Source organism: Mus caroli, unplaced genomic scaffold (assembly GCF_978045245.1).
Source record: "Mus caroli unplaced genomic scaffold, Mus_caroli_1 scaffold_11, whole genome shotgun sequence".
NCBI classification, from domain to species: domain Eukaryota; kingdom Metazoa; phylum Chordata; class Mammalia; order Rodentia; family Muridae; genus Mus; species Mus caroli.
The window spans coordinates 79,069,316-79,096,815 of NW_028227266.1; the positions used below are offsets into that span (position 1 = coordinate 79,069,316).

Consider the following 27,500-nt stretch of genomic DNA (forward strand, 5'->3'; position numbering starts at 1 on the left):
ATAAGAGTTCTTTGTGGGGGCAAGCTTAAGTGATTTCTGAAGAACTTAAGCAGATTTCGGTCTTGCAGAAATAGTTATGAGTTCTCAAATCCATGAGAATTGTTGGGTGTTCGGGAATAACACTCATAAAAATGCTGGGCAAAGATATGGTAATGTTGTGGTGTCTCCCGTCTGCAGGCAAGGATGACATGGAGATGTGTGAGCTGAATCTCGAGGAGACTGGTCTGACTCGCAAGCGTGGTGCTGAGATCTTGCCCAGACAGTTTGAAGAGATCTGGGAGCGTTGTGGAGGCATCCAGTACCTTCAGAGCGCCATTGAGAGCAGGCAGGCCCGGCCCACCTATGCTACGGCCATGCTGCAGAACCTGCTCAAGTAGACGGCAGGGTTCCAGCCCAGCCCAGACCCTCCCAGGCGGGGAGGTGACCCGAAGGTTCACCACTTCCTTGCTCCTGGTAGAAATGCCTTATGCAAAGCGAACAGATTTTATTAATCATGGATTTTGTTAATTTGTTCAAGGTTAATTAAGGTTGAGGTACTGGATTCAGGGCCTACAGAAAGAAAAGCCCTGATTCCAGCAGTGCCCCTCCCCTGCCTGCTCTGTGGTGGGGCTTTCTGCACCCAGACAGTTGCTGATACTTCTTGCTCCGCACACTGAGTATTGTCAAGGACAAGACTTTTTTTTTTTTTTTTTAAATTCAAAACATTTGACTTTTTAAAGGAAAGGATGTCACAGTGCCTTTATAACTGAGATAATGAAATCTTAGCTTAATTTTGTGCAAGAATTAAGGTACTTGAATTGATTAAGGCACAGATGTGTTTGGTCTAAAAAGCTGTATTTTGTCTGCTTTTTCACAAATCTATGGAAATTGATTTCCCCATCTTGCAGTGTGCTTAGCACCCACGATCCCCAAGTTCTAGAATTCTGGAAAGAGCCTTCATGTATGGAATGTCTTCTGTGCAGAGGAGGTGCTCAGTGTAGGCGGCTCAGACACGGGGTGCTTCTCTACAAGGCTCTGTGTTACCCTTTGGACCCCCTCTTCCTAATCCATGTTTGAGTAAAGGACGTTTGGATTCCTTGGATGACTGGAGTTTTTGATACAGCTTTGTTTCATTTTGGAAGGGATGCAGGGTTGAGGTGGTGTTCTGTGACTCTATTGGACTGAATTCCAATGTTTTTTCCACTTCATCTCAACTGCAGTCTCTCAGTTTGAACCTTGTCCAAGTTATTTCATGTCACTTAAGCTGGTGTACTGCTTTGGACAGCTCTCTTGCCCCTTTCCCTCTTCCGGGCATCTATTTTGGCCTTGGAGACATGGTAGAGCTGCTTTGTAAACTTTGTAATTCCAGAGCCCTTGTACTTAGACACAGTTGGTTTCACACTGCAGGAAACCTTTAAAACACTCCCTTTGTGTGCTGTTTACTCCTGATCAGATGTCAGCAGCTGGGCTAATATTTACAACTTTAATATTAGGAATTTAGAGACAAAAATACATCAAGGAGTTATGTTGACACCCAAAGGAGTCTTTGTATTTTAGAATACAAGTAGGAAGTAAAGCTATTCTTCACACTCCCCTTTGTTTTTAAATACCCTGATCTTTGAAATTGCAGGATTTTTTCCCCCTTAGATTCATGCTCAGAAGCCTCGGGTACTATTGTCAGAATTGCTCCTTTCAAAGTGTCATAGTACTGAAGTACTTATTTATTATGATGACATTGTGGAAATGATTGTTTTGTGTTAAGGAAATTAAGTGGCCTTGTCTCTACTAATAATTGAAAATGTGAATGAGGTTTTCTTATGGAGGCTGTCTTACTGCTTAGACTTACCCTCTGTTGGTCCTGTGATTGATTGCAGAGGTGTAGTTACTGAAATAAACAACCCGTTCTTCCTCTTTCATCGCTCACTTTTGATTGGTGTCTTTATTTGTGCAGGATACTGAGTAAGTTTTATTTCCTATGCAAAATGAATATAGTCCTTGGGAGGTGGATCTAGTGGCCTAATGCATTCTTAGTGATGTGTCCGCTTAGCACTGTTCTCTGAAGCACTTGTATACATCCTCTGGATCTGTGAATAAGCACTAGATGAAAAATCAGTCCAAAAGTGGGAATTATGATAATGACATCTTAATATTTTAAAGAATTTATAGGGAATGAACGACAGCAAAGCATTGTTGAACGTGTGGGTTTTGACTGATAACGCTGTCATCTCCAACCGTTTCCTTCCTCATTATGTCACCGTGCTGGCCTACAGTGTAGACTTTCAGATCATCTCCTGAGTTAATTTTGCCAAGCAGGAGACCTGTCCTCATTCAGGCAGGCTTGAGCTTCTGCATGTCATAGCACCCAGATCCTCCCAGGGAAACTTTAGAGCATCATTTTTGGGGACACAGCAGAAATGATGTTCCACAAGACCTTGATCCAGCTTCTCTACCCTGTTTCATGGGTTCAGGTCCACAAGGGCTATGCAAAAATTTGAGGCATCCCAGTCAATTAACTCTTCTTTTAGTCAGCCATTTAAAATTTAAGTTTAAACCAGTGTCTTGTACACAAAGAACTAATTTCTCTAATGTTTGTCAGCTCCAGTCTCTTCCACCACAGTGAGTGTACATTTAAATAGAACACAATAACAACAGCAGCAGCAGCAGCAGCAAAATGATGACCAGTGTTTCCATGTTAAATTCAGTTGTGACACAGTACACAATGCCAGCCGCACAGTTAGTGGGAAGATATGCTCTCAGCGAGTACAGGGAGTTTCTAAAGGCCTGGTATGTTCCAAAAGATTGAGCCCCTTCACTGTCACGGAGACCACCTGTGCACAGGTGTGTGAGAAGAAGCAAAATAAATGAGCACTAGTGTGCCCTAAAAGGTGACCAGGGAGTCAGGGTCTCACCCTGGCCTGTAAAAAGCCTTAGCAGGCCAGTGATCCCTTTGGTTTCACAAGCAACTAGGAAAACTGCTTAAGGCAAAACTAGGAGTTGCTTGTGAGATTTAGATAATAGAAACCACAGGCAAAATAATAATAGGAGATGTTTATTACATGTGATCTTTATTAATTGGTTTTTTTTTTTTTCATGCTCTGGATTGAACCCAGGGCTTCATACAGGTGAGGCTCTACCACAGAAGCACCTCCCTGGACTTTAGTTGGATATTTTTGGAAGACAGTTTCACTCACAGGTTACTAATGTGGTTCTCAGGGGACTCCCATATGTAGACCTTTGGTTTTTTTTTTTTTTTTTTTTTTTTTAAATAGCTTTAAAATACATGGTCCAGCAGAATAGTTATTGGACTAACCAGTCAGTTAATACTAAGTTAATGATAATTTTATTTCTTTATATGAAAAAAGTTGTAGCAAGCCAGGAAGGTCATATAGTTTTTGATACTAGACCATGAAAAAGATGTAAATGCCTTTGCTCTAGCTGTGGAGCGAAAACAGTGTTTGTCTGCTCAGCTGATCCCTGGAGACTTACAAAGGGATGTTCCTGTACCTTACTGTTTGTCCTCAATACCGGTAAATAAATATTGAGTTTTAATTGCTTCCAGAAGACACGCTAACAGTGGAGGGGAGGAGAGGGCAGAGGACATTTAACAACGAGGATAAGGATGGGCTGTGGGGACAGTGATAAGCACAAGGGCAGAGGAGAGCATTCATGGAAGAGAAGGGAAATCTGCATCTCCTGAAGACTGCATGTCAGTGGGGAAACACTCAGACACCCTCGACAACCAACACTCTTGGGTCCTTGCTGAGTTTTAAGATGTATTTGCTACAGCTTAGAAGCAGAGATTAAGGTTGGTAAACTTGGATCGTGAGTCACCTGGCATGTAGATCTTAGCATTTAAGAATGGTGCCGGTGAACTGGAAAAGACCAGGAAAGAACTTGGCATCTTTTATACAATCCGAGTGCAAGGGCCTGCTATGTCTTCTGACAATTTGGTCCAATTCAAATCAGTGTCTTGTTTCCCCAGCACTAACCTGTGTATGAAATAACTTTGATTCTTAGATGTATTCTAGGAGATAGTTAGGAAAAATTAATGCACATTGAAAACTGCATAATCTTTAATCTTAATTTTCATCAATATAGAAACTCAAAGTCAAACTACAAACAGGCATATTAATCGGCCATCTTTCCTTTCACTTCTGGAAGTTTGTCTATCTGTAATTGATAATTTTTATTCATTTCATGAAAAGTGTGTGTCTAATACTTTCCTAAAACACTGATGTACTGGAAATTCAAATAAATTGCCTTATGTGTAGAACATCCTCGTGTATTGTGTGCTTTTAATACAGGGTGCAAATTGTCACACTGTTGGTAGATTTCAGGTGGGGCATGTTGGGGATAAACCATGTGCTAGGTGACTACGTGGAGAGACAGGCACTCCAGGGGACTGAAAAGTCCTGAATCCCGACCAAAACTTTGTATGTAATCTTCATACAGGGAATAAACAGGGCTGTGTGTGAGCCACTAAACCCATTTAGACTGGAAGCAAACTGATCTTGGATATCTCAGCCCAGACTCTGACTAATCTGTGAGAAGAGAAAGCTCATAAACCTGGTGACCCAAAGAAGACTCTTCCCTAAGGTTTGAACACCAGTCTGGATAGCTTGCTTTATGAAGAGTTTTGAATCTTCCACATTCCTGGTGGGCCTCTGAGAGTGGAAGGAAGCTAGTATCTTTCTGTACTACTTTTCTTTGGATGCCAAACCGTGGATGATCCAAAGAATTAGAAGCATTTAACCTACACTGGGACCCCCCCTCCTCACTTTATATAGAATGTTTTACCAACTTAGCTTCTCTATAGAAACCTGTCCCTTAGCATTGGACTAAAATGTGGATGAGTGACCCGGAATGGGAAGGAAGGGGTAGACAGTTCTCTCTCCTTATGTAAGCATTTCACTTGCTTGTGATTGGCCTGCCGTGCTTTTACCAATTGTGCCTCCATACGGGATGTTCCAGGGATACAGGATCGGGTTGGTCAGTCTATCTTTGCTACTGTTCTCCAGTTTTTGACCTTGCCACTATAACCAGTGACATTCTTACTCCAGATAGAGAGCTTCCTCGGTGGGGAGTCTGGAGGAGGAGTAAGGATGCAAGCTCCCCATTTGAGAGACCAACAGGAAGGAATTTAAAGTCTTGTATCTCTTTTTCATGTGAGAATACCACTTTTCAAATCATCATATTCATTATGAGGAAATATTTTGATTTTGGTTTTGTAGCTTCCTTGTTAAATATTGTTACCAATATTTACTATTTCACTGTCATAGCAGTATTACAATAACCCATTTCATTTGCTCATCAAATCCATGGAGTCACTAGTAAAATATAGGTATACTTTATTATAAATCTATGAATATAGTACTTAAATTTTTAAACTTATGATATATTTTGCCCCAAATACATTTGATAATTGGATTTGGAAGAGATGCAGGGATAGGAATTTCCCATCAAGTAGCATATTAAATGCTGAAAGTATTTCATTGGTACCAATACAGATACATACAGGAGAGTGTGAAGACCTTGTTCATCATGTCATGTTGTACAGCCTCACCTCTTCAGCTTCTCAGTGACATAGTGTTTTCCTTCAGACTCTTTCTTTAGGGTGGTGAGAATCATAAGATTTTCCTGTAATGTCTATATGTGAGCCTCAGTGTCTCTCTGTCTGTCTGTCTGTCTGTCTGTCTGTCTGTCTCTCTAAAGAGCAATTCAGAAATTGTGGGCAACAAAATAATCTACTGTGTAAGCCAAGATCTGCTTGTATAAAACCAGAATGCCTAAAAACTGGAGAGAGTTGAGGGTGAGGAGGGAGAGGGAAGACACACACCTGCACACACACACACATACAAATGGGGGGGGGTGGAGGGAGGGAGAGAGAGAGAGAGAGAGAGAGAGAGAGAGAGAGAGAGAGAGAGAGGAGACTATAGAATGGAGCATACATATACTCATCACAGTGCTTGGTACTACATTCATACATAAGAGACCTGACCCTCACACAGTGATCATCCTTAAAACTAAAATATTTTCAAAATTAAGATTTAAAATTTTTTTGTGTGTCTGAGTGTTTTGCCTGCCCGAATGCATATGCACCACATGGCTGCCTGGTATTGGCAGTATCAGTTAGAAGAGGGTGCTGGATCCCCTTGAACTGGAATTATGAATAGTTGGGAAACTGCCTTGTAGGTTCTGGGAACTGAACCTGGGTCCCCTGGAAGAACAACAACTGCTCTTAACCACGGAGTCATCTCTCCAGCCTGCTTTTCCACCCCTAATTAAAAAATCAATTACTTTAAAAAATTTCGTGGGTGTGTCTGTGTGTGGTTGTGTGCCCGTGGGTACCAAGGCCAGAGGAGGGTGTTTGTTCTCTGGAGCTGGACTTACAGATGTATGTGAGCCAGTCAATGCGGCTGTTGGGATGTAAACCCAGGGCTTCTGGAAGAGCCACTTAGCTGTCTCTCTGGCCCAAATGATAATCTTTTAACTGTATATTCCAATATATAAAAGAATCAGATCCTCAATATTGTACAACCCACAAAACAAGTTGTATTTATTTGAAATAAGCTTTATGTAATAATTTAAAGAAAAAAAAAGCTAACCTTATCTTTTCTACTTGAGTACTGTCCAAAAATAGTCAAATGGGTTCCAATGATTGATTTGAGTTTTGACTAAAAATATGTGCCCCGCCCCCCCAACCAGGCTTAACTGTCATCAAATACACGACTCTGCTCTTGTTCAAGCATGCTGAGTCTCAAAGTTGATTACGTGCCTGTATTCCAATGACCACTGAATCTCTCTCTCTGTTTTTCAGAAGTTAACAGAACAGATACACCTTTTTTAAAGAAATAAAGTTTCCTTTCAACAGAGTTTGCAACATAATGCATATGATTCCAGCTTTTAATTTCCCTCCCAGTCCTGGTCTTCAAATTCTTCAAATCCTATAGCTGATAGTTCAGAATTTCTTTTCTTGACTATCTGGAAGACAAAGAGTTTTATTGTAAGAGCTCCTTTAAAGTCAAATCAACAAGTACCTCTGGTCCAACTACCCTTGGTAGAGTGGGCCTGCCATTTAGGAAACCTTTGAAAGGTCAGAATGGATTCCATTTATTCTTAACTTTATAACCCACTGGGACTGCATCCTTTCCTTTCTTAAACCTAATACGTTTCCAGGCTGATCATCTTCTGGAGGAAATCGTCTGTGCATGAATTTCACCATGTTTCTTCCCAGTTAGAGTGGACAGCATTAATCTACATTTGTTGTTGTTACTCGTAGTCTCTCTCTCTCTCTCTCTCTCTCTCTCTCTCTCTCTCTCTCTCTCTCTCTCACACACACACACACACACACATCATGAAAAGACAAGCCTCTGATATTTCAAGGTTTAATTGCTGCTTGCTTCATCCTGGATGAAACGACTTGTCTCTTAGTGTTAGCTCTATGCTCAGGAGGTTGACAGTTGAATACAGTTTTCCTTAGGAAAGTAAATCGCCTTTCAAAATAACATCAAATTTTATCAATATCAGACCCTACATCCTGTCATCACTTCGTGGCCCGTATCTCAACTTGTTCTGTTTCTTCAGTTTTTCCTGGTTTCAAAAATTCAGATGGCACAACTCATTCCCAGTGTGCAGCTTAGTAAGGATTATTCCTCCGAGTCTCATGTTTACTGTGTCCTTGATGGGATGCCAGCAGGTAACCACCCCAGGTGCAGGCCTGCGGAATTTGTTTTATTGATTATCTCTACCATGGGCAATGTTGCTTCTACCACTTGTTACTATCCAAGGCTTCTTATAATTAAAAACAAAAGATGTAATTTGGGAATAAAAAAGTCCAATCTTTTCCCACAAAGTTATTTTTTTAAAAACTAAAAGCTCTGACTATAGATATGCCCTGACTATAGAACACTTATTTCTTTTTTTTATAAAATAATCTTGTTAAAGTAATTTGTTTTATAAAAGACTTTAACTTTGAAGACTTTCTGAAGTTGTTCATGTTTCAAAAATACTGCTACTTCCACATTTTTAAAATTGTGGGTGATTGTTATTTGAAATTAACAAGAAAATTAAGCCAGGTGTGGTGACTGGTACCTGCCACCACGACAGCACTGCAGAGGCCAAGGCAGGAGGCTGTAAAGCTTGTGACCAACCTGGGCTCTATAGCCTATTTCCAAAAAGACAAAGAATGTAAGCATAACTTACATGAAATTACTCAGTTCCACAAACATTATTACTTTGGAATTTTCAGTTCTGTAAAATCACATTTGATTACTCACAATTTTTTAAAGAAAAGATTGAGAATATTATAAAACATTTAGTCTATTTCCACGACTTAATTATTTTAGGGACATATTTCAGTTGCTGGGTATTTTTCAGTCTCCATCCTTGCATCAGGGAATACCTCTTCCCACTCCCATTCAGCTCTAAAGTGTACCAAATAAAGAACAGGTGCTTTATGTAGCCCCATTAAAAAAATGTTAAAAAGCGCAGGTGTTGAACTTGTTCTATTTTTTTTTCCTCCAAAATCCAACCTACTTCAACTAACAAAGAAAGTTCAATTTTACCTTATTTTGCTGACGTAGCTTTTTAACACTAGGTTCCTGAGCTTGGTTTGTAGAGTGATCTGGTGGCCTGCAAGAAAAAAAAACAATCAGTATTATCTTCTGTTCCACTGTAGGAGTAGCCAGGCTGCTGCTCTCTTGGAGGTGAAAGCACTTAGCACAGCACCGAAGGCTCAGCCAGTGCACTTTCTCCTCTCAGATGGCTTACTTCATGGGCATGGGTCTCAGAAGGGTAGACAGAAACGCATGGTAAGGATGGGAGGGTGAGCTTGTCATGCAAAAGGGTGGTGATTGTTCAAGCCAAGCACTGAGTTGCTCTCAGAATGCTCTCAGAGCATTTTGTTCACAGTGCTATTCAAGTAAGGGTTAGTCTTAATGGCTGTTATATTATATACTTTCTCTTCATAAGATACATGTCTTCACTTTATATTTTTCATCATAAAATGGGCATAATACCTAGAGGATTTTTTCCTACTCAGGTTTCCTTATAAGTAAACATTTATTTCTCTCAATCTTTTAAAATGTGTATATGCATTTCTTTATTTATCAAGTTCTGTGACAATCAATAGTTTTGCATAGCAGATGTTAGTAACTTTCACCCACCATTCTCCTATCTTCCACCTCTTGCTTCTTTCCCCTCTGAACACTCTGAACCCTTCCATCTCTGAACAACACTATATTTCCTCACCCTCAGTGAGAAACAATCACATTTTGAGAGTTTCTCTTCAATTGTAGTCCCAGTGTATCCGGGTATGGAAAATAGAGAGTCTGACCTGGCCTAAATTTGTTTTGGGTGCACATGGGTAAGATGGGACTGTGTCCTCTGCCACATTCTTAGGGACAATCCTCTCATTGCCATGTTATGTCGTGCACAATTAGATATGCATATAGTCAAAATCAAATTCACTAGGGGATGAGACATACATGGTAGGAAAAGTAAATTATACAACCCAACCTATCAATCAAGATAGAAAAGCATCCAAACCATGCTTCTTAGCAGCCAGCTCTTCCTTTTTGTAGCTGCTATAAAATAAAGGCTCCAGGCTACAGTCAGTGAGCCTTGAGTACTCTCAGTTGTGTGACTCACTGTCAGTCTCTAATAGTTCATCCTTCTGAAATCCACTCTGTCCAGTTTACCTAGCTGCTTCTGTAATTCCAGGTGAGCGCTCATTTTCAACTCTTTTGGTAAGAGGCCAAGAACCTAGAAGTACCTGGTCCAGAGCAGTGAATAGTTATAACTATAAAAATTATTTAAAAGTAGAGTATTTGAGCCACATTTATTTTCTAGAGATGCTGAAAAACATCTTGAAAGAGAACAATTCTTACATACAGATTCACCAGCAGCGATGATTACAAGTGGTGTGGCTTTGGATGAAACATTATCTGTAGTTGGTATTATTAACCTTCTAGCCAAACTCATGAGCAACACATAGGATCCCAACTGTACTTGGACATTCCTGTCTACAGCGAGACTGAGGATCCTCTACATTCATCGGTCTTTGGAATTCTTCTGTGAGTATCACCTCTGTATTCATTGCTCGCTTTATCTTTTACTGACCACCTTCTTCCTTTATTCTTCTTCCATCATCATCATCATCATCACCACCACCACCACCATCATCAGTAGCTTGTCTACAGTATAGGCTATATTTTTCTTTAATCTTATTTATTTATTAGCCTTCTTGCCTGTGTCTGCCAGGGAAATAGTAATGTCTTCAGGGGGTGGTGTCTCATTAGGGTTGGCCTTTTTAGATTATAAAAATTTTGTTTTGTTTTATGGATAGGGAGTCTGGAGACTGGAACTGGCCAGTTTTGAACTTGCAGCTGTCCTCCTGCCTCCGTCTCTGAAGAGCTGGGCCACCATACCCGGTTCAAAAGTGATTTCTTCAGGCTTAGGCAGCTCTGCTTTTGTAAATGAGAGGCAGCTGTACTCCCCTGAGTGGCTAGTCAATCCCTCTCTTGTTGACCTGCCCTGCTTTGTCAAAGGAACTCCCTGGTGGAGAAGGGTCTCTTTTGAAGGTGGCCTTTGTTCTGCTTATCACCTCTCTGGGTGTCACAAATATTATTTCCTGTCAGTTGGCTCTCTTACTGAGAAGCCACACACCTCTGTACTTTATCATCTGTCTTCTCTTACACTTTCTAATTTCCAAAGGAACTTGATAAGCAGAATTTCAGACCCATGTGAAACCGTGTTCATGCCGTAAGTGGAACAGACATAGAGATAGCCCATGTACAATCATCAGCTTCACTTCCTGGATGCCCTGCACTGCATGTTCTTAAGAATGTAATTTGTAATGACATTTCATGGCCTCAGTAAGCTCATGGTGGACTCTTGCAGTCTTATCCAATAAGGAAACTAACTACATCTTAGAGAAGGAATATATGCATGGCCATTTCTTGACCATGTCTAACTTGATTACCAAACTGCCCTTTAAAACCATAATCTGACCCCAGAACATTGCTTCCTAGTCATGGTCAGGTAGTTATTTTAAAAGTGTTGATGCCGTAATACTCACAGCATGACTATTGTAACGAAGAGAAGAAATCTCTCTATTTTCTTGCAGATGGAGTCTTGTGAGGTAGATGGCCATGTGGTGTGACATTGGGGAGTGTGGCCATTTGAGTGAGCAAAAGGAGGATGAGGACATTAGAACTGCCTGCCAGCCATCTCACACACCAAGGCATACACCAAGCAAGCATTTGGTTGTTTGCCTGAAGGCTGTGATTGAGAAAGGCTGGCCATGCTCTTGAAAATGGCCTCACATGGGTCTCTGTGGAAGCCCTTGAGAGCAGAGGTTGCAAACCTTTTCTGTGTTTACCACAGTCTGAGGATAACCCTGTGCTTTCTGCTCTCTCCTAAGCACACATTCATGTCTGATCACATCTCCATTCCTTTCCATGCCCACTGAAGAGCTTCCCTCATTCATTTTGATTCCAGTAGAAATCAATTTAGGACACTTATAAAGAATGAACCATTCTAATCATAAAAACTCTTCTCAAGGATAAAAGAACCTCTGGTGGAATCACCATGCCTGACCTAAAGCTGTACTACAGAGCAATTGTGATAAAAACTGCATGGTACTGGTATAGTGACAGACAAATAGACCAATGGAACAGAATTGAAGACCCTGAGATGAACCCACACACCTATGGTCACTTGATCTTTGACAAGGGAGCTAAAACCATCCAGTGGAAAAAAGACAGCATTTTCAACAAATGGTGCTGGCACAACTGGAGGTTATCATGTAGAAGAATGCGAATTGATCCATTCCTATCTCCTTGTACTAAGGTCAAATCTAAGTGGATTAAGGAACTCCACATAAAACCAGAGACACTGAAACTTATAGAGGATAAAGTAGGGAAAAGCCTTGAAGATATGGGTACAGGGGAAAAATTCCTGAATAGAACAGCAAAGGCTTGTGCTGTAAGATCGAGAATCGATAAATGGGACCTCATAAAGTTGCAAAGCTTCTACAAGGCAAAAGACACCGTCAATAAGACAAAAAGACCACCAACAGATTGGGAAAGAATCTTTACCTATCCTAAATCAGATAGGGGACTAGTATCCAATATATATAAAGAACTCAAGAATGTGGAGTCCAGAAAATCAAATAACCCCATTAAAAATGGGGCTCAGAACTGAACAAAGAATTCTCACCTGAGGAATACAGAATGGCAGAGAAGTACCTGAAAAAATGTTCAACATCCTTAATCATCAGGGAAATGCAACTCAAAACAACCCTGAGATTCCACCTCACACCAGTCAGAATGGCTAAGATCAAAAATTCAGGTGACAGCAGATGCTGGCGAGGATGTGGAGAAAGAGGAACACTCCTCCATTGTTGGTGGGATTGCAAGCTTGTACAACCACTCTGGAAATCAGTCTGGCGGTTCCTTAGAAAATTGGACATAGTACTACCAGAGGATCCAGCAATACCTCTCCTGGGCATATATCCAGAAGATGTCCCAATCGGTAAGAAGGACACATGCTCCACTATATTCATAGCAGCCTTATTTATAATAGCCAGAAGCTGGAAAGAACCCAGATGCCCCTCAACAGAGGAATGGATACAAAAAAATGTGGTACATTTACACAATGGAGTACTACTCAGCTATTAAAAGGAATGAATTTATGAAATTCCTAGGCAAATGGATGGACCTGGAGGGCATCATCCTGAGTGAGGTAACACAATCACAAAGGAACTCACACAATATGTACTCACTGATAAGTGGATATTATCCCAGAAACTTAGGATACCCAAGATATAAGATACAATTTGTTAAACGCATGAAACTCAAGAAGAACGAAGACCAAAGTGTAGACACTGTGCCCCTTCTTAGTATTGGGAACAAAACACTCATGGAAAGAGTTACAGAGATAAAGTTTGGAGCTGTGACGAAAGAATGGAGCATCTAAAGACTGCCATATCCAGGGATCCATCCCATAATCAGCTTTCAAACGCTGACACCATTGCATACACTAGCAAGATTTTGCTGAAAGGACCCAGATATAGCTGTCTCTTGCGAGACAATGCCGGGGCCTAGCAAACACAGAAGTGGATGCTCACAGTCAGCTATTGGATGGATCACAGGGCCCCCAATGGAGGAGCTAGAGAAAGCACCCAAGGAGCTAAAGGGAACTGCAACCGTATAGATGGAACAACATTATGAACTAACCAGTACCCGAGAGCTCTTGACTCTAGCTGCATATGTATCAAAAGATGGCCTAGTCAGCCATCACTGGAAAGAGAGGCCCATAGGACTTGCAAACTTTATATGCCCCAGTACAGGGGAATGCCAGGGCCAAGGTATGGGAGTGGGTGGGTAGGGGAGTGGGGGGGAGTGTATTGGGGACTTTTTGGATAGCATTGGAAATGTAAATGAGGAAAATACCTAATAAAAAGATTAATTAAAAAATGTTACTATACAAAATACTTCATGACAGGAGGAAATGTTCAGGGTTTAAAAACCAAGCCGACGGGCTGTGCAGATGGTTCACAGGACAAAGCTCTTGCCATGCCAGTAGGAGGACTTGAGTTTAGGTTGCCAGAAACTCCAGAAGGCCTGGCAGGTAATGAGGTCTTTAATACCAGAGATTCTCTGATGACATGTGTCTTAGCGTTTTACTGCTGTGAACAGACACCATGACCAAGGCAAGTCTTATAAAAAAACAACATTTAATTTGGGCTAGCTTACAGGTTCAGAAGTTCAGTCCATTATCATCAAGGTGGGAGCATGGCAGCATCCAGGCTGTCATGGTGCAGGCAGAGCTGAGAGTCCTATGTCTTCATCCAAAGGCTGCTAGTGGAAGACTGACTTCTAGGCAACTGGGGTGAGAGTCTTAAGCCCACACCCACAGTGACACACCTATTCCAACTAGGTCACACCTGTTCCAACAAGGCCACACCTTCAAATAGTGCCACTCCCTGGTCCAAGAATATACAAACCATCATAACATTGGAAAATGAAATGGATGCCGTGGAAGCTTGTGTCAAGCTAGGCTGGCATAGGCAACAGTAAATAAGAGATCCTGTCTCAAGGACAGAGGTAAGGAATGACAACACCTAAGGTTGACCTCTGACCTTTAAACACATTTGATGATACAATACCTACCTACCTACCTACACACACACACACACACACAAACACAGAGAGAGAGAGAGAGAGAGAGAGAGAGAGAGAGAGAGAGACAGAGAGAGACAGAGAGAGACAGAGAGACAGAAAGACAGAGACAGAGGAGCAGAGAGGCAGAGACAGTCAGAGACAGAGACGGTCAGAGACAGAGAGAGAAAGAGTGTAAGAGAGTGAGCTGTCTATAAAACAAGTCTGCCAAGTTTCATGTTTTGTTAGAAAATTCTTACAAATTAATTCTACATAAATATGGACACTGAGAGAACAGGCGATGGGATGAGTTACAAATCGTCTAACTTTCTCTGTTAGTTTTCTTATGAGGAATGATGCGGTTGTGCTTATAAACAGAATGCTCCACATTTTACACACACACACACACATGAGAGAGAGAGAGAGAGAGAGAGAGAGAGAGAGAGAGAGAGAGAGAGAGAGAGAGAGAGAGAGAGAGAGAGAACAGGATTCCTGAGTGACCCTTGCCCCTTGCATTGCTGCTCCAGCTGTACTTGAGCCCTGATCTCACCTCTGGTTAGAAGCAGGACAGAGAAAGGTAAGAGATGTATGTTTTCATGAGGCTCCCAGAGATTTGGCTGCCTGCTGAACTTGGAGAACCCAGCTCTATAGTAACGTACGATTTCTTTCACCTACAAAAGTGGTTCCTTCTTTTTTTTTTTTTTTCATACTCACTAATAACATGCACAACACTGTGATTGTATCATTCCCAACTTCGCAAATATCACTTGGGTGCATTACAATGTATTTACCCTTAATGGTGAGGGCACCTTGAAGAAGCTCTCAACAAGCAGGATCCTGTATCAACATATCCCCCTGTTGTTTTATACACAACTTATAATATCCCAAATAAAACTTTTGTCTAGAGGAGCACATGAATTTATCCACATGGTGGCTTTCTCAGAGTGTGAGCAATGGATTTTTCTGGGTCTGCAATCTACATACTTGACCTACCTGCATGGAGTTGCTTGTCCTCGGCCGGCCACACAAGTCTTTCCAGGGGGACAGAGGTTCAGGGTCTGGTAGTCCAGGGTCCCATGGCTCTCATGTCCCTGTCTGCAGCGACACTCTGCTTCCTCTGTCCACTCATTCTTTACACACTGGGCAAATTTGCCACAGTCTAGGAGTTTGCAGGGATCCGCCTGATCAACTGCAAGAGACAGGACCGATGCTGATGAATGCATGGGCGTCTACACAGTGCGACTAGCCGCAGTCAAAATTGAGAGAGAAATGTATTTGCCATCGCCCCATTTTTGGAGTGGGCTATGCTGGACTGATTAAGCTGGAGAAAAATGAGAAACACACTTCGTATCTTTGATAAACAAATCTAGACCAGGGCGGTAATATATTTAGCTCCAACTGTAATTATGCACAGACTTCGGAGCACAGCAAAGTCATCTGGAGGTCTTGCTTAAACCGATTCCTTCAGGAAGGGAATTGTAAATCTAGAGTATCTTAGGATGCTTCAGTCTGGGAGCACACTGGCCTCATCAACCTGTGCTTGCTTGTACAGAACTGATACTGAGCCAACACCAAAGCATCAAGTGTGTAGCCATTGGATTACTGTCCTTTCTGCATTGAAAAGGTCTTCTTTTTACTCATATTACAGGGTCCATTACGTACTTAGGCCAAGAGTAGGCAGTCATGTGTCAAAACACTCTTTCTTGAAGTCCCAGAAAGTAATTTACATGGTTAATTCTATATATGGGATCCAATTTGTAGAACACTATGAGTTTGAAATAAAGAAGAATTTGGAGCCAAGTCAATCTGGTTTTGAACTGAGGTTTTAAAATGAGGGCCAGTGAGGTGACTCAGCAAGTCAAGGTACCTGCCATGAAGCCTGACTGCCCAAGATCGAGTCCCTGGATCCACATAATAGGAGGGGAGAACTGACTTTCATAGGTTGTCAGTTCTGACCTCTGCACATGCCCCAGCATACACACCCACACATGTAGAATATCCATATATGTATATATATATATATGTATACACATATATACATATATATGTGTGTGTGTGTGTATAAAATGTTATTAAAAATTAAACTAGCTTCTCTTGCATGGTTTTACACTGGGACAGATGTTTCATCAGGGATAGCAGCAGGGGCAGAGGCATAGAGGGGAAAAGAGAAAACAGGAAAGATCCAGTTAGCAAGGAACAGAGGCATGCAAATGGAAAAGATCAGAGTTGAGACAGTTAAGGCATGTTACCATCATTTGTGAATGCCATGCTAAGATATTTAGACTTAAGACAACAACAACAGCAGCAACCACCAGACACCACTTTCTCACTGCCACCTCAGTAACCACAGGGATTAGCATGGTTCAAGCAATAGGATCCACAGAGGATTTTTTTCCCAAGGAAAGACTATGATCAGAAATGTGCTTCAGAATATGTGGAATTAGAACTTGTATGTATTTAAGTATTATGATGATTTCAGAAACCCTCTGGGCCAATAGTCCCCTAGTGGGAACATTTATAGAACTCTGATTCAGCAGGATTTGCTAGGCTTTATATTAAAAAAGAGATGTGCTGGCTAAATAAGTTTAAAGAATGCTATGTGACTATTGATGAGAATGTAAATTTGTGCAGTCATTATGGAAAACAGAATGTTGGCAGTCTCCAATTAAAAATAGAACCACCCATGATCCAGCAATACCACTATTGTGTATGTACCTGTGGTGGTTTGAATAAGAACGGTCCCCACAGGCTCATATATTAAAATGGTTAGTCACTAGGGAGTTGATATATTTGAAAGGATTAGAAGGATTAGGAGGTGTGGCCTTGTTAGAGTAGGTGTAGCCTTGTTGGAGGAATCATGTCACCAGAGTGGGTTTTGAAGTTTCAAAAAAGCCCATACCAGGCCAAGTGTCTCTCTCTTTCTGCCTGCTGCCTACAGATCACAATGTGAAGAATGTTTCAACTACTTTCTCCAGCACTATACTTGCCTACATGTTGCCATATTCTCTGCCATGATGAGATTGGACTAACCCTCTGAAACTCTAAGCAAGACCTCAATTAAATGCTTACTTTTTATAAGATTTGCCTTGGTCCTAGTGTCTCTTCACTAAGACATTACTCAAAGAAAATAAAATCAGTTCATTGCAGAGACAACTGCACTTCCACATTTACTGAAGCACTATTCACCATGAAAACAACCTAACTGACCACTAACTGATGGGTAAAATAGATCACACACACACACACACACACACACACACACACTACTATTCAGATGTAGAACCAAGAAATTTGGAGAGATGATTCAGTGCATAAGAGCATGTATTACTTTGCAGAAGATCTGATATCATTTTCCATTGCCTGCACTGGGTGGGTCATAACCATCTGTAACTATAGCTCCAGGAGATCCTTTCTGGGTCTGTGGGCTTTCTGTGCTTTCTGCTCTGTCTTATAATATCCTCTTTCTCTCTCTCTCTCTCTCTCTCTCTCTCTCTCTCTCTCTCTCTCTCTCTCACACACACACACACACACACACACACACAGAGAGAGAGAGAGAGAGAGAGAGAGAGAGAGAGAGAGAGAGAGAGAGAATCGCTCTCTAAGAAAAAGTAAAAATTTAAAAGAACACACAAATTAACGAAATCCTTTCATTTGTAACACATGACTTGGAAACATCATGGAGGCACAGAAGGACAAGCTTGCATGATCCCAGTCACACACAGGTTTAAAACAATTGCTCTTGAGAGCAGAACAATGATTTCCAGATTCTGGGAATACTGAGCTGGAAATTGGTTCACAGGTGCTAAGCTCTGGTCAGGTGAGAGGAGAAAATTCTGTGTCCTAATACACACTTCTGTCATACTGATTAATAATAATGCATTTTGTCTCTCAAAGCAGCTAGAAGAGAATTATTTGGAATATTTTCATCATAAATAATAAATGTTTAAGATATATTAAATTGTTATCTGTAAATAATTGAGAACAAAATGTATATATATGCTGAACATTGTATCTAATAAATATGTACAATTATTGTATGTCAACCAAAAATAAAACAGGGATACAGTGGCATGTGTCTGTACTTCCAACCACTTGTGAGGTTTGCTCAAACTATGACTTTAGAGACCAGTTTGGGCAACACAATAGAACCCCCATCTTAAAAGTCAAAAGATAATAAAACAGAAATTAGATAGCATAATCCTACAAAATAAACATAATAGGTTCTCTGTTTTCTTTCTCTGTTCTCTTTTACCCTTCAGTACCACCTCTTTCTACTTTTACTTCTAAATCTTGTAGGCTCAATACTAGGATGTTCTGACCAGCCAGAAGAGCTAGGAAGCTGTGCAGATGGGAAGAAAATGGGTACCCTCTATTCTCCTCATTCCTGTCGGGCACCCTCTTGTTGTGGGAGGCTCTGAGACAGGGAGATGAGTGTGACTAACCTACGTGTTTGTTTGAAGCAATATCCTTAAAAAGATATTTTGGGTGTCCCAGCAAAGGTTGCTAAAGTCTTTGTGCGAGGTTGAATTTCTTGTAGCTTTCCCATCTCACGTTGGCAAGGCTAGCATGTTAAGGAATTGTGTCAAATTCCCACTGACAACCCAGATGATTTTACAACTAGGACCCACTTTAGTAAATCACAAATGCCAGCAACTACTGTGTGCTTGAAAATAAAAGTGGGATGTGTGTGTGTGTGTGGGGGTAAGGATTGCAGGCTCCACTTTCCTCTCAGCCATAGATGTTTAACTTGAAAAACTGACCAAAACAGACAAGCAAAATGCTTCCCCTCTGAGGCCAATAGCAAAACTATATTTAAAAATAATAAAACAAATATTCATATTTTATATTATTAAAATAAATAATATACTAAAATAAAAAGTATATTTAAAATAATCGAAGAGTGTGCCTATAAAATAAGTGTTTCTATTTTTACCATAATTTCCTTTTGTCTTGCCAGGTGTAGCTTATGTATTATTAAAGTTGTGCAATGCACAGGCAGGATTTGGGGCCTTTAGCCAAAGGGTGGGGGTTGGGGGGAGGTCCTGAATCAGATATGAGGGATGAAAGAAACCATTTCATAAATTAGTTGGTAATCTCATGTTGTTTATTCAGGACCAGTCAACAGAGAAAGAAAGAAACTTTAAGTCACCAAGCTTAGGTTTTGTTTGCAGTATACCCCATCCTAGATACTAAGAGAGCATCCATTTATTCGACAAATATCAGCATGGCCTTTCAAAACTTTCAGTACTAAGCATGACTAACTGATATCTATGCTGTGTGGTTTTAGGTCAACCTGACACAAGCTAGAGTCATCTGTGAGGAGGGAACCTCAGTTAAGAAATCCCTCCAAGAGATCCAGCTGTAGGTCATGTTTAAATTAGTGATTAATGTGGGTGGACTTAGTGGTGCCATCCCTGGGCTGGTGGTCCTGGGTTTTATAAAAAAGCAAGCTGAAAAAGCCATGAGGAACAAGCCAGTGCGTAGCACCCCTCTACAGTCTCTTCATCACCTGTTGCTTCTAGGTTCCTGCCCTTTGTGAATTCCTGTTCTGACTTCTTTCAGTGATGAACGGTGCTGTGGATGTGAAAGTCAAACAAACCCTTTCCTCCCCAACTTGCTTTGATCATGATGTTTTATTACAGCAATAGAAACCCTAAGAAAGTATACATTTAAGAAAATTTCACTCATATAAAACATTTACATCTCAGAATTTTGAAGACAGAGATTATCTTAGAGACCTTCCAAACCATCTTGGTCTCTTAGGGAATGAAGAAGCCATGATGTCGGGTGTTCCTAAGAGCATGTCTGTTTACACCCAGCTCCTCTAACAGGTTCTCAATTCTATCACCTTGTGGACTGTGTGACAAGATCCAGGGAAGTCACCGCCCCAAGGCAGAGCTGTTGGGATGTTTGCTAATACGGCAGATGCTGGCAATCACAGTTAATTAGTCTCACAACCGAAGAGGCCAAGACTAATTTAAGAAGCAGTCCCACAGCCCCCTTCCATTGCATTATCTTCAAAGCATTACTCCTCAGGGCTGGGGAGATGTCTCTGGCTAAGAGTGAATACTTCTCTTTCAGAAGACCAGATTTGATTCCCAGAACCACTTTGTTGTTGTTGTTGGTGGTGGTGGTGGGGTCCATATTACTTCGAATTTTAGCTCTAAAGGATCGGGCGTCTTCTGGGCTCTGAGGGTACTGTACAAACCCATACGTACACATATATGCACACATAATTAAAGTAAAAATAAAATCTTTAAAAATATTTTTTTCTGGGCATTGTAAAAGATGGTCTTATTCATAGACACATGCAAGTACATCTGCAACTTTCAAAGACTGTCAATCAGGGTGATTCTAGGGAGGAAATGCCACAGAAAAGGTAGAAAAGATTAGCTTCTTGACAAATGAAAATTTAGAACTTACTTTGTTCTTAATTGTGTGTGTGTCATTGTCCTTCTTTGTTTTATCCCTGAGACATTTCTCTTTAGAATGACGGATTCATTCCTAATTCATAGCCAAGTCATGCAACGGTTTGTCTCTTTCTTTCTTTTTTTTTTTTTTTTTTTTCGAGACAGGGTTTCTCTGTATAGTCCTGGCTGTCCTGGAACTCACTTTGTAGACCAGGCTGGCCTCGAACTCAGAAATCCTCCTGCCTCTGCCTCCCGAGTGCTGGGATTAAAGGCGTGCGCCACCACGCCCGGCGGTTTGTCTCTTTCTTAACTGTGGACATTTGCAGACAAAAATTGGTATGGATGTATGTTTTACTCTTTGCTACCAATCTAGCTGATGATAATTATCTATACATGTGGTATAGCAACAACCTAAAATTTATTGCCTTAATATTGTCCCCATGGCTCTAAAAGAGGACAAGGAGGCCTGAGGTCAACAGCAGGCTACAAAGATAAAAGAGATGCTATTTTACAGGGAAATGTCTTTAAGTCATAATTAAATTGTATGTAGAGTTGAGGGAGTGAAGTTCTCACAAGTTGGTTTGTAGACTGATTGCTCCATAATTATTTTAGCTTTTTATATTTCCCTAAATCTCTTTTAGATAGATTTTTTCTTTCTTTTTGAGAAAGGCCTCACAGTGTAGAGGGGCTGCTCCAGAGCTTACTGTGTAACCTAGATTGGCCTCACACTTGTTATATAGTCCCTTGCTTCAGACCCTGAGTACCACCAAGCCTGGTTACTCAGATTCCTTTCCTGTTGTCTCTAGAAAGGAGTTTGACAAGAAAGGCCACCACAGTCAACAGATGCTTAAGCAGCATAGTTCTGGCTCTTCTCTGGGACTTAGTGTAATTCCTCGCTAGTGGAATGACTTAATATTCTGTCTTTACCCAGTGTAGATGGCTCTCTCCCGGGGCGCACATATGATAATCTCTCAGCCCATGATACCTGGCATTAGTGATATGAGACTGTCAGTTATAAGTTAGCAGCAACTGATGGGGAGGTTCAGATTTATCAATGTACCTGGGGGATTTGAGCTAATGTTTGATATCCCATGTGGATTCTCTCCATAGGCAGAGGACACTCATGCCATTGTATAACAACACATTCTTGAAATGTCCCCAAGGATATCTAGCTATCTCAGGAGCAGAAACTCACATTGTCAAGGGCATATATATACATATACGTATATGTATATATATGTGAACCACTATGCCTGGTCCCTGTACTATTATAATTCAGTTATCAAGTAAACCCAAGGTCAACACTCATTTCTACTTATAACGTTTAGATTTCTACATCCATTAGACTACATTCTGTGGTTAGACTACAGGGTTTCTGTAGCACAAGCTTCAAGACCCTACGGAGTTGAGAGAAGCTGAGAGTGGCTAGGAGCCCACCCCGCTCCACATCAGCACCTCCTCTTACCAGCTGATTCAGGCTTTCATAAATATGTCTGTTGAATAAAGGTTCCCCCAACTAAGCAGAAGCTCAAAACGCTACCATGCTCTGCCATGAGGCAGAACATTTCTCATAGGAAGCATGGAAGCTCTATTTTCTTTTCATCTGTTCAACACGACAGCAATGAACACAGCTTGAGACGGGTGCACTGCTGTGTGTATCTTGTGAGCTTTTTGGTGTAAGCGTGCCTTCTGTATCTTGCTTATATATATTCCTGAATTGCTTATATAATGTATTTTGTATGCATTCAAAGGTCCTGAAAAGCTTTCCCAACCTGCTTGCTGAGGAAGGTACCTCCTAGCTTTCCATCATGCAGGCAAAACCACCTGAATGTCCCCTGATGCCTTGAACACTTTGAAACATTTTCTAGTTCAAGATAAAAAGATTAAGGTTCTTGGGGCTAGAGAGATGGGTCAGCTGTTAAAAGCACTTGCTGTTCTTCCAGAGGTCCTGGGTTCAGTTCCCAGGACCTTGTGGCTCACAGCATCCATTATTCCAGTTTCAGGAGGTCAAATGCTTTCTTCTGACTTCCATGGGCACTAGGGATGCCACATGCTACACGCACATATAATCCAAGCAAACATTCACATACATAAAATAAATAAACCTAAAAAAGCTTTCAGATTTTAAAAAGCATAGGGAATTTGTGTCTTCATGAAGGTTACAGGTTCTTGGTCGGCCAATACTCTCTTTTTCAAGTCTTTTTTTTTCTGGTCTCAAGTGAGTTTTTCTGCCTCCCCTGGCCTCTGAGTATCTGTCACCACCCACACCTGCAATGGTCTTCCACTGCATCCCATCACCTCCAGGACATCCTCATTGCTTCTTTAGTAGGCTGGACATTGGCTTTCTCTCTTTCTCTCCCCAGCATTTGTAACACCAGCACCTTGCCCTGAGTAGAGAGGAAAGCATCTCTTTTGGGGCCAGAGCCAATGGAGGATGTGTTTAAGCTTGTATTCCATTATGCTCTTCTTTGGGGAAATGGACAAAACGCTGGACCTTTGAAATGCTTACAGAATACACTATATAAGCAAGCCCAGGAAACTGATACAGAAAATATGCTTACACCAGAGGAGAGGGATTTTGACTGGGGGGTGGGAGAGAGGCTAATACAGAAGGAAAGGGAGGGAAGAGGAGAAAATTACACTAACGATGTCCTATATCACACAGCACACACACACACACACACACACACACACACACACACACACACACACACACACACAATTTAAGTGAAGTTCCCTTTCTCGGGCTTACAATGTTTCCTCCAAGAGCCATAGGCTATCTAATAAAAACCCCAACACTAAGCATGCGAAACTCCTTTTCTGGTTGTTGGCCTGGAGAGTTCAAGAGACTCCCTAAACAATATGGACTGTTGTGGATGCTCTTGCTTGCCTCCCAGAAGTTGAAGGCCATCCCTGTTGCTGAAGACACCACACATTTGGAGGATCCAAACTGGATCTGATCTGAAAACTTCCTCCCTATGCTTTTATAGTACCGGAAGGGTCTGTGTAAGCTTCCACGGAGAAAAGCAATCAGTAGTTCCACCCAAACCAACACACAACAACTCGTGTGGCAGGATACCCATAAGGGCGCAAAAGCAGCATTAATATCTTGGTGGTAACCAACAGCTCTCTAACTGGACTTAAAGGCTGCTTACATGGAGAAACTGCCTTGTACTAGAAACCTAGCCAAGTACACATGACCAGCGAGCCCGTGGGTCTTAGAGGAGATCCTACCACCACTGCTTTACTAAATCAGTATAATTCCCAAGTGCATCCAAAATATCTATCTTTAGATATATAGATAAGTGTATAAAGATACACTTATTTTTAGCTCTCACCCTTCATTAAAGAAAATCTCCTCAGACAGACAGAGACCATCGCAGAAATCCACAACTGATCAAAATTCAGTGAACTACTGAATTTTGTAGACAGCCTAGCCCTTAATGGAGACATCTACTGCACCATTCCTGCACTCAAGGTCCAGCAAACACCTTAGAAGAGAGGGCCGTAAGATTGTAGGAGCCAGAGACCAGGAAATCTGCTGTGAAGTTGTGTCTCCTAGAAATGACAGGAAAGCTACCCCCGTGATACTTCAACAATACCAACAATATGGCTGTTCAACAAGACAAGATCAACACCAGTTGACATGCTAATGTAGAAGGAGAAAGTCTCATGGGGGGCTCCAAGCTTAGAAAGAAAACACAAGCAACTAAGGATTTCAGAAAGTGGAGGAAAAACTGTTTCTTAAGGATGAACCCCTAATTGGTCGTCCAGTACTCAACGGTCAGACCTGAAATCATATACATACAAATTATACTAAACGGACTGAAAAAGCTGTACTTAAGCGTGCACACATGTACACCAATGACAAAGAAAAAGAGGCCATTATTTTAAAAGGAAGCAAGTGGGCACGTGGAAGGTGTTGGAAAGACGCAGGGAGGAGATGGAATTGTATTTTAATTAAAAAAATTAAAAACAGCAGCAGCAGCAACAACAACAACAAAGGAAAAAAATTAGGCTTCACCTGGGGCTGTTCAGAGCCATTTTTCCCCCTCAAAGCTATGAAGTATAGTGCCCACAAGATGGCGCTCAATAGCAAAAGAAGCTGAGAAGTAGAGCTAGAGAAACTGAAGCTCCCAAACTGAGGCGCGATGGGGAGCAGTGGAGAGATGCAGGGTCCCCAGGAGCACGCGCTGGCGCACTGGCTCCGGAATTTCAGCGGAGACAGGCTCGGGAATGCGGTGCACACCCTGGGCCATCTTTTCCTTTGCAGGTCCGCTGCAGGTGCGGTCTACCCATGGCGGCAGCTCTCGGTACTTTCGGGACTTTTCGAAGATAATTGTCTTTAAATTTAGAATACTTAAATTAGTAGACTCAAGCCGGATGATATTGGGTTCCGGATCCATACGTTTTTACAAGTATTTCTAATAGTTCTTATAATTAGTGTTAATAATTACGAAGCCTAAAGGATCATGAATCCAGGAAACCCTAATGAGTCCTGGTACTCTGTCCCCTGTCAAAGCTCAGCCGTTAGTAATGTGGATAAGTCTCTCAAGGAAAAACTGAGATGTACAGCAGTGTTCCCACCTCCTCACACAGGCCTCTTGAGGCCACCGTGCAACCTTACTGGATTGCAGTGGGAGACCCTGGAAGCAGGAGAGGCTGGGAGAACCTAGGAGGCAGGGGAGGCAGGGAGAGCCCATTTTCAGGCTTGACCAACCTTCTAAGACTTTCTTGCTTCAGGGGATGGGGAAAGGAATGTTTTTAGGAAGCACCTTGAGTTGATTGGTGTGTGGAAAGGAAGGCACAGATTGAAACTGAGGTGGGCTGATGTAAACGTAGCAGCGCAGACAGTTGGCCCAACAGGAAAGGGTTAAGTGGAAAATTATCTCAGGAGGCAAGGGACCCATGATATGACCCTATGAGACAGGGTCACGGGCACAGGAGGCAAGTCCCCTTGTAGTAGGATATATTAGGTGACATTGGGAAGTTTGGGAGTTTGGTTCCTGAGAGCAAACACTTTTTTTTCCATTCTACAATTATGGCACAATACTATAGGACATTTCATTTGGAGAAATGCAGACTTTAGTAGAATTCACTCAGGATGCAATCTGGTCAGTAGAAGGCCTTACAAGGGTCCATTCCATAGAGCAGGGAATATAGCAAACAGATCTGAATTCCGCTACTACAGTAATTGGCCATTTTGTGGCAGGTTCTTATTATGTTTCCTCCACATATTTTCTCCAATAATATAATGGGTGTGGGATTTTGCCTACTTTGTAGATTTATTAAGATGAAAAAATAGCGTCAATTAGTACTTGTGACTATGACTGGTTTTATTGTTTGTATTGGGACGAGTGACATCTGCCTCCTTTCTCAGTGGTGACTACTAAGCAGGGATCTGGCAAGCACTGCACTGTACTGTGAGAGTGAGTTTGTTGATCCACGTTTTAGCTGAAAGCCTCTTGGACGGCAGCCTGTCATTAATTCCGACATTTGCCATTTGCCAGCCTCGGGCTTTGCCTGTGTCTGAGGAGGCTTCTTAGGAATTCAAGGGGAGAAGTTATATGTGGTTTTGCCTTCTTGAGATCTTCAACCTCTGACGTATGTAAAAGCCCTCCATGCTTCTGAGGTGTCTTCATAGCCCACGGAATGAAAGACAACCCGTGCTGCTGGAGATGCGGGCAGAATACGGAGCAAACTGTGATTTATTCTGCTTTTCAGTTTATAAATCACAGAAACTTCTAACATTGGTTTGTACTTTTATATCACAGATCCATTTGTTCAGGGAGCTCTCAGAAGGGAAACAGCAAGCCAAACACCGTCATAATACTATTAGCCGTGGATTTGGTACTGCTGGAGGTCACGGGAGATCAGTTGCCGATTTGAATATGGAGTAGTATGCCCTTGGAAGGCATGTGAGAATCTTTAGGTTGGTATTGCCTCCCTTAACTTAGGCTGGCCTCACACTCACTGTGGGAAGATGCGCCAGCCACTTCAGAGGGAGAGAGAACAGCGTGGCTCCCATGACTTCAGTTGCTCCCATCCACAGCATCTCCTGCTACCATCTTCCTACCTTCCTCTCCCCGTTTGGAAGTGCTGGATTTGAGCCAGGGGCTGCGCCTCATGCTTTCGCTTTGCTGACTAGGGTTTCTCAGAGCTCTGTTTCTGGTTTTCTTGTCCTCTTGCCCTGGTCCACCTTAAGCTGCTTCTGGGTTCTGCTTCCCACATCTTGACTGCCAGGCTGGACTTCTTCCCTGACCTCTAGACAACACTCATAGGGAGTGGTCAGTTCACCTAATTGCTGTCTCATTAGCACTGGAAACACTCCCCCTCCATTAAAACAAACAAACAAACAAGCAAACCCCTTTCCTTCCTTACTCTCACAGGGTCTTATTAAATTTGTCCATTTTATATTTAAATTAAAAAGCATGTAGATGCTGCTCTTTGTTGCTATACATTTTAATCAAATATTTTACCAAAAAAATGCAACGTTTTGTGAATGAGAAGCTGCCTTTAGCACATTCAAAAAACTGTTTAGTATCAACTCTACAGACATTTTGAGTTTTCCAAAATGTGTTGAAGTTTAAATGACTCTATGTACTGGGGGAGTGTGGGCAAGAAAAAAGTAGGATATTAACATGTCCTCCAGTGGATCTGACAGGGCTGTGAGGTGACCTGGCTTCTCGCACTTTCTGCTCCCTTGAGCCAGAGCCCCCTTCTCCCTGCTCTGCACCACAGCTGCCACCACATTGGAAGAGCATCAGGACCCTGAGTCTACCAGACATGGCTGCAGTTTCCTCCCTCCCTCCTCTGTGTGGCTTGGCCACATATCAGGCCCCAGCCCCCTTTTACTCTGTCTCTCTTTGTCCCTCTGTGTCTCAAGTCTCTCTCTGTGTCTGTGTCAGCGTCCATCTATTCTGTCTGTCTGTCCCCCCTTTATATTCCC

The 27,500-nt window shown here is 41.8% G+C and overlaps 2 protein-coding genes across 6 annotated transcripts in view; one reads left to right on the forward strand and one right to left on the reverse strand.

Annotated features, from left to right (window-relative positions):
• The window catches only part of Myo6 (myosin VI), a 142,226-nt gene extending 139,160 nt beyond the window's left edge, over positions 1-3,066 (forward strand). For all 5 annotated transcript variants that reach the window (XM_029482049.2, XM_029482051.2, XM_021171399.3 and 2 more), the window contains one exon: positions 178-3,066. In XM_029482049.2, the coding sequence (XP_029337909.1) occupies positions 178-377 (200 nt within the window). In that variant the 3' untranslated portion in view covers positions 378-3,066. The remainder of the gene's footprint in view (positions 1-177) is intronic.
• A 3,816-nt stretch (positions 3,067-6,882) lies between these two features.
• Positions 6,883-27,500, reverse strand: part of Impg1 (interphotoreceptor matrix proteoglycan 1) — a 113,402-nt gene continuing 92,784 nt past the window's right edge. Inside the window, exons 14-16 of the mRNA XM_021172849.2 lie at positions 15,135-15,330; positions 8,544-8,610; positions 6,883-6,960 (exon numbers count right to left, since the gene is read on the reverse strand). Coding sequence (XP_021028508.2) covers positions 6,883-6,960; positions 8,544-8,610; positions 15,135-15,330 — 341 coding nt within the window. The remainder of the gene's footprint in view (positions 6,961-8,543; positions 8,611-15,134; positions 15,331-27,500) is intronic.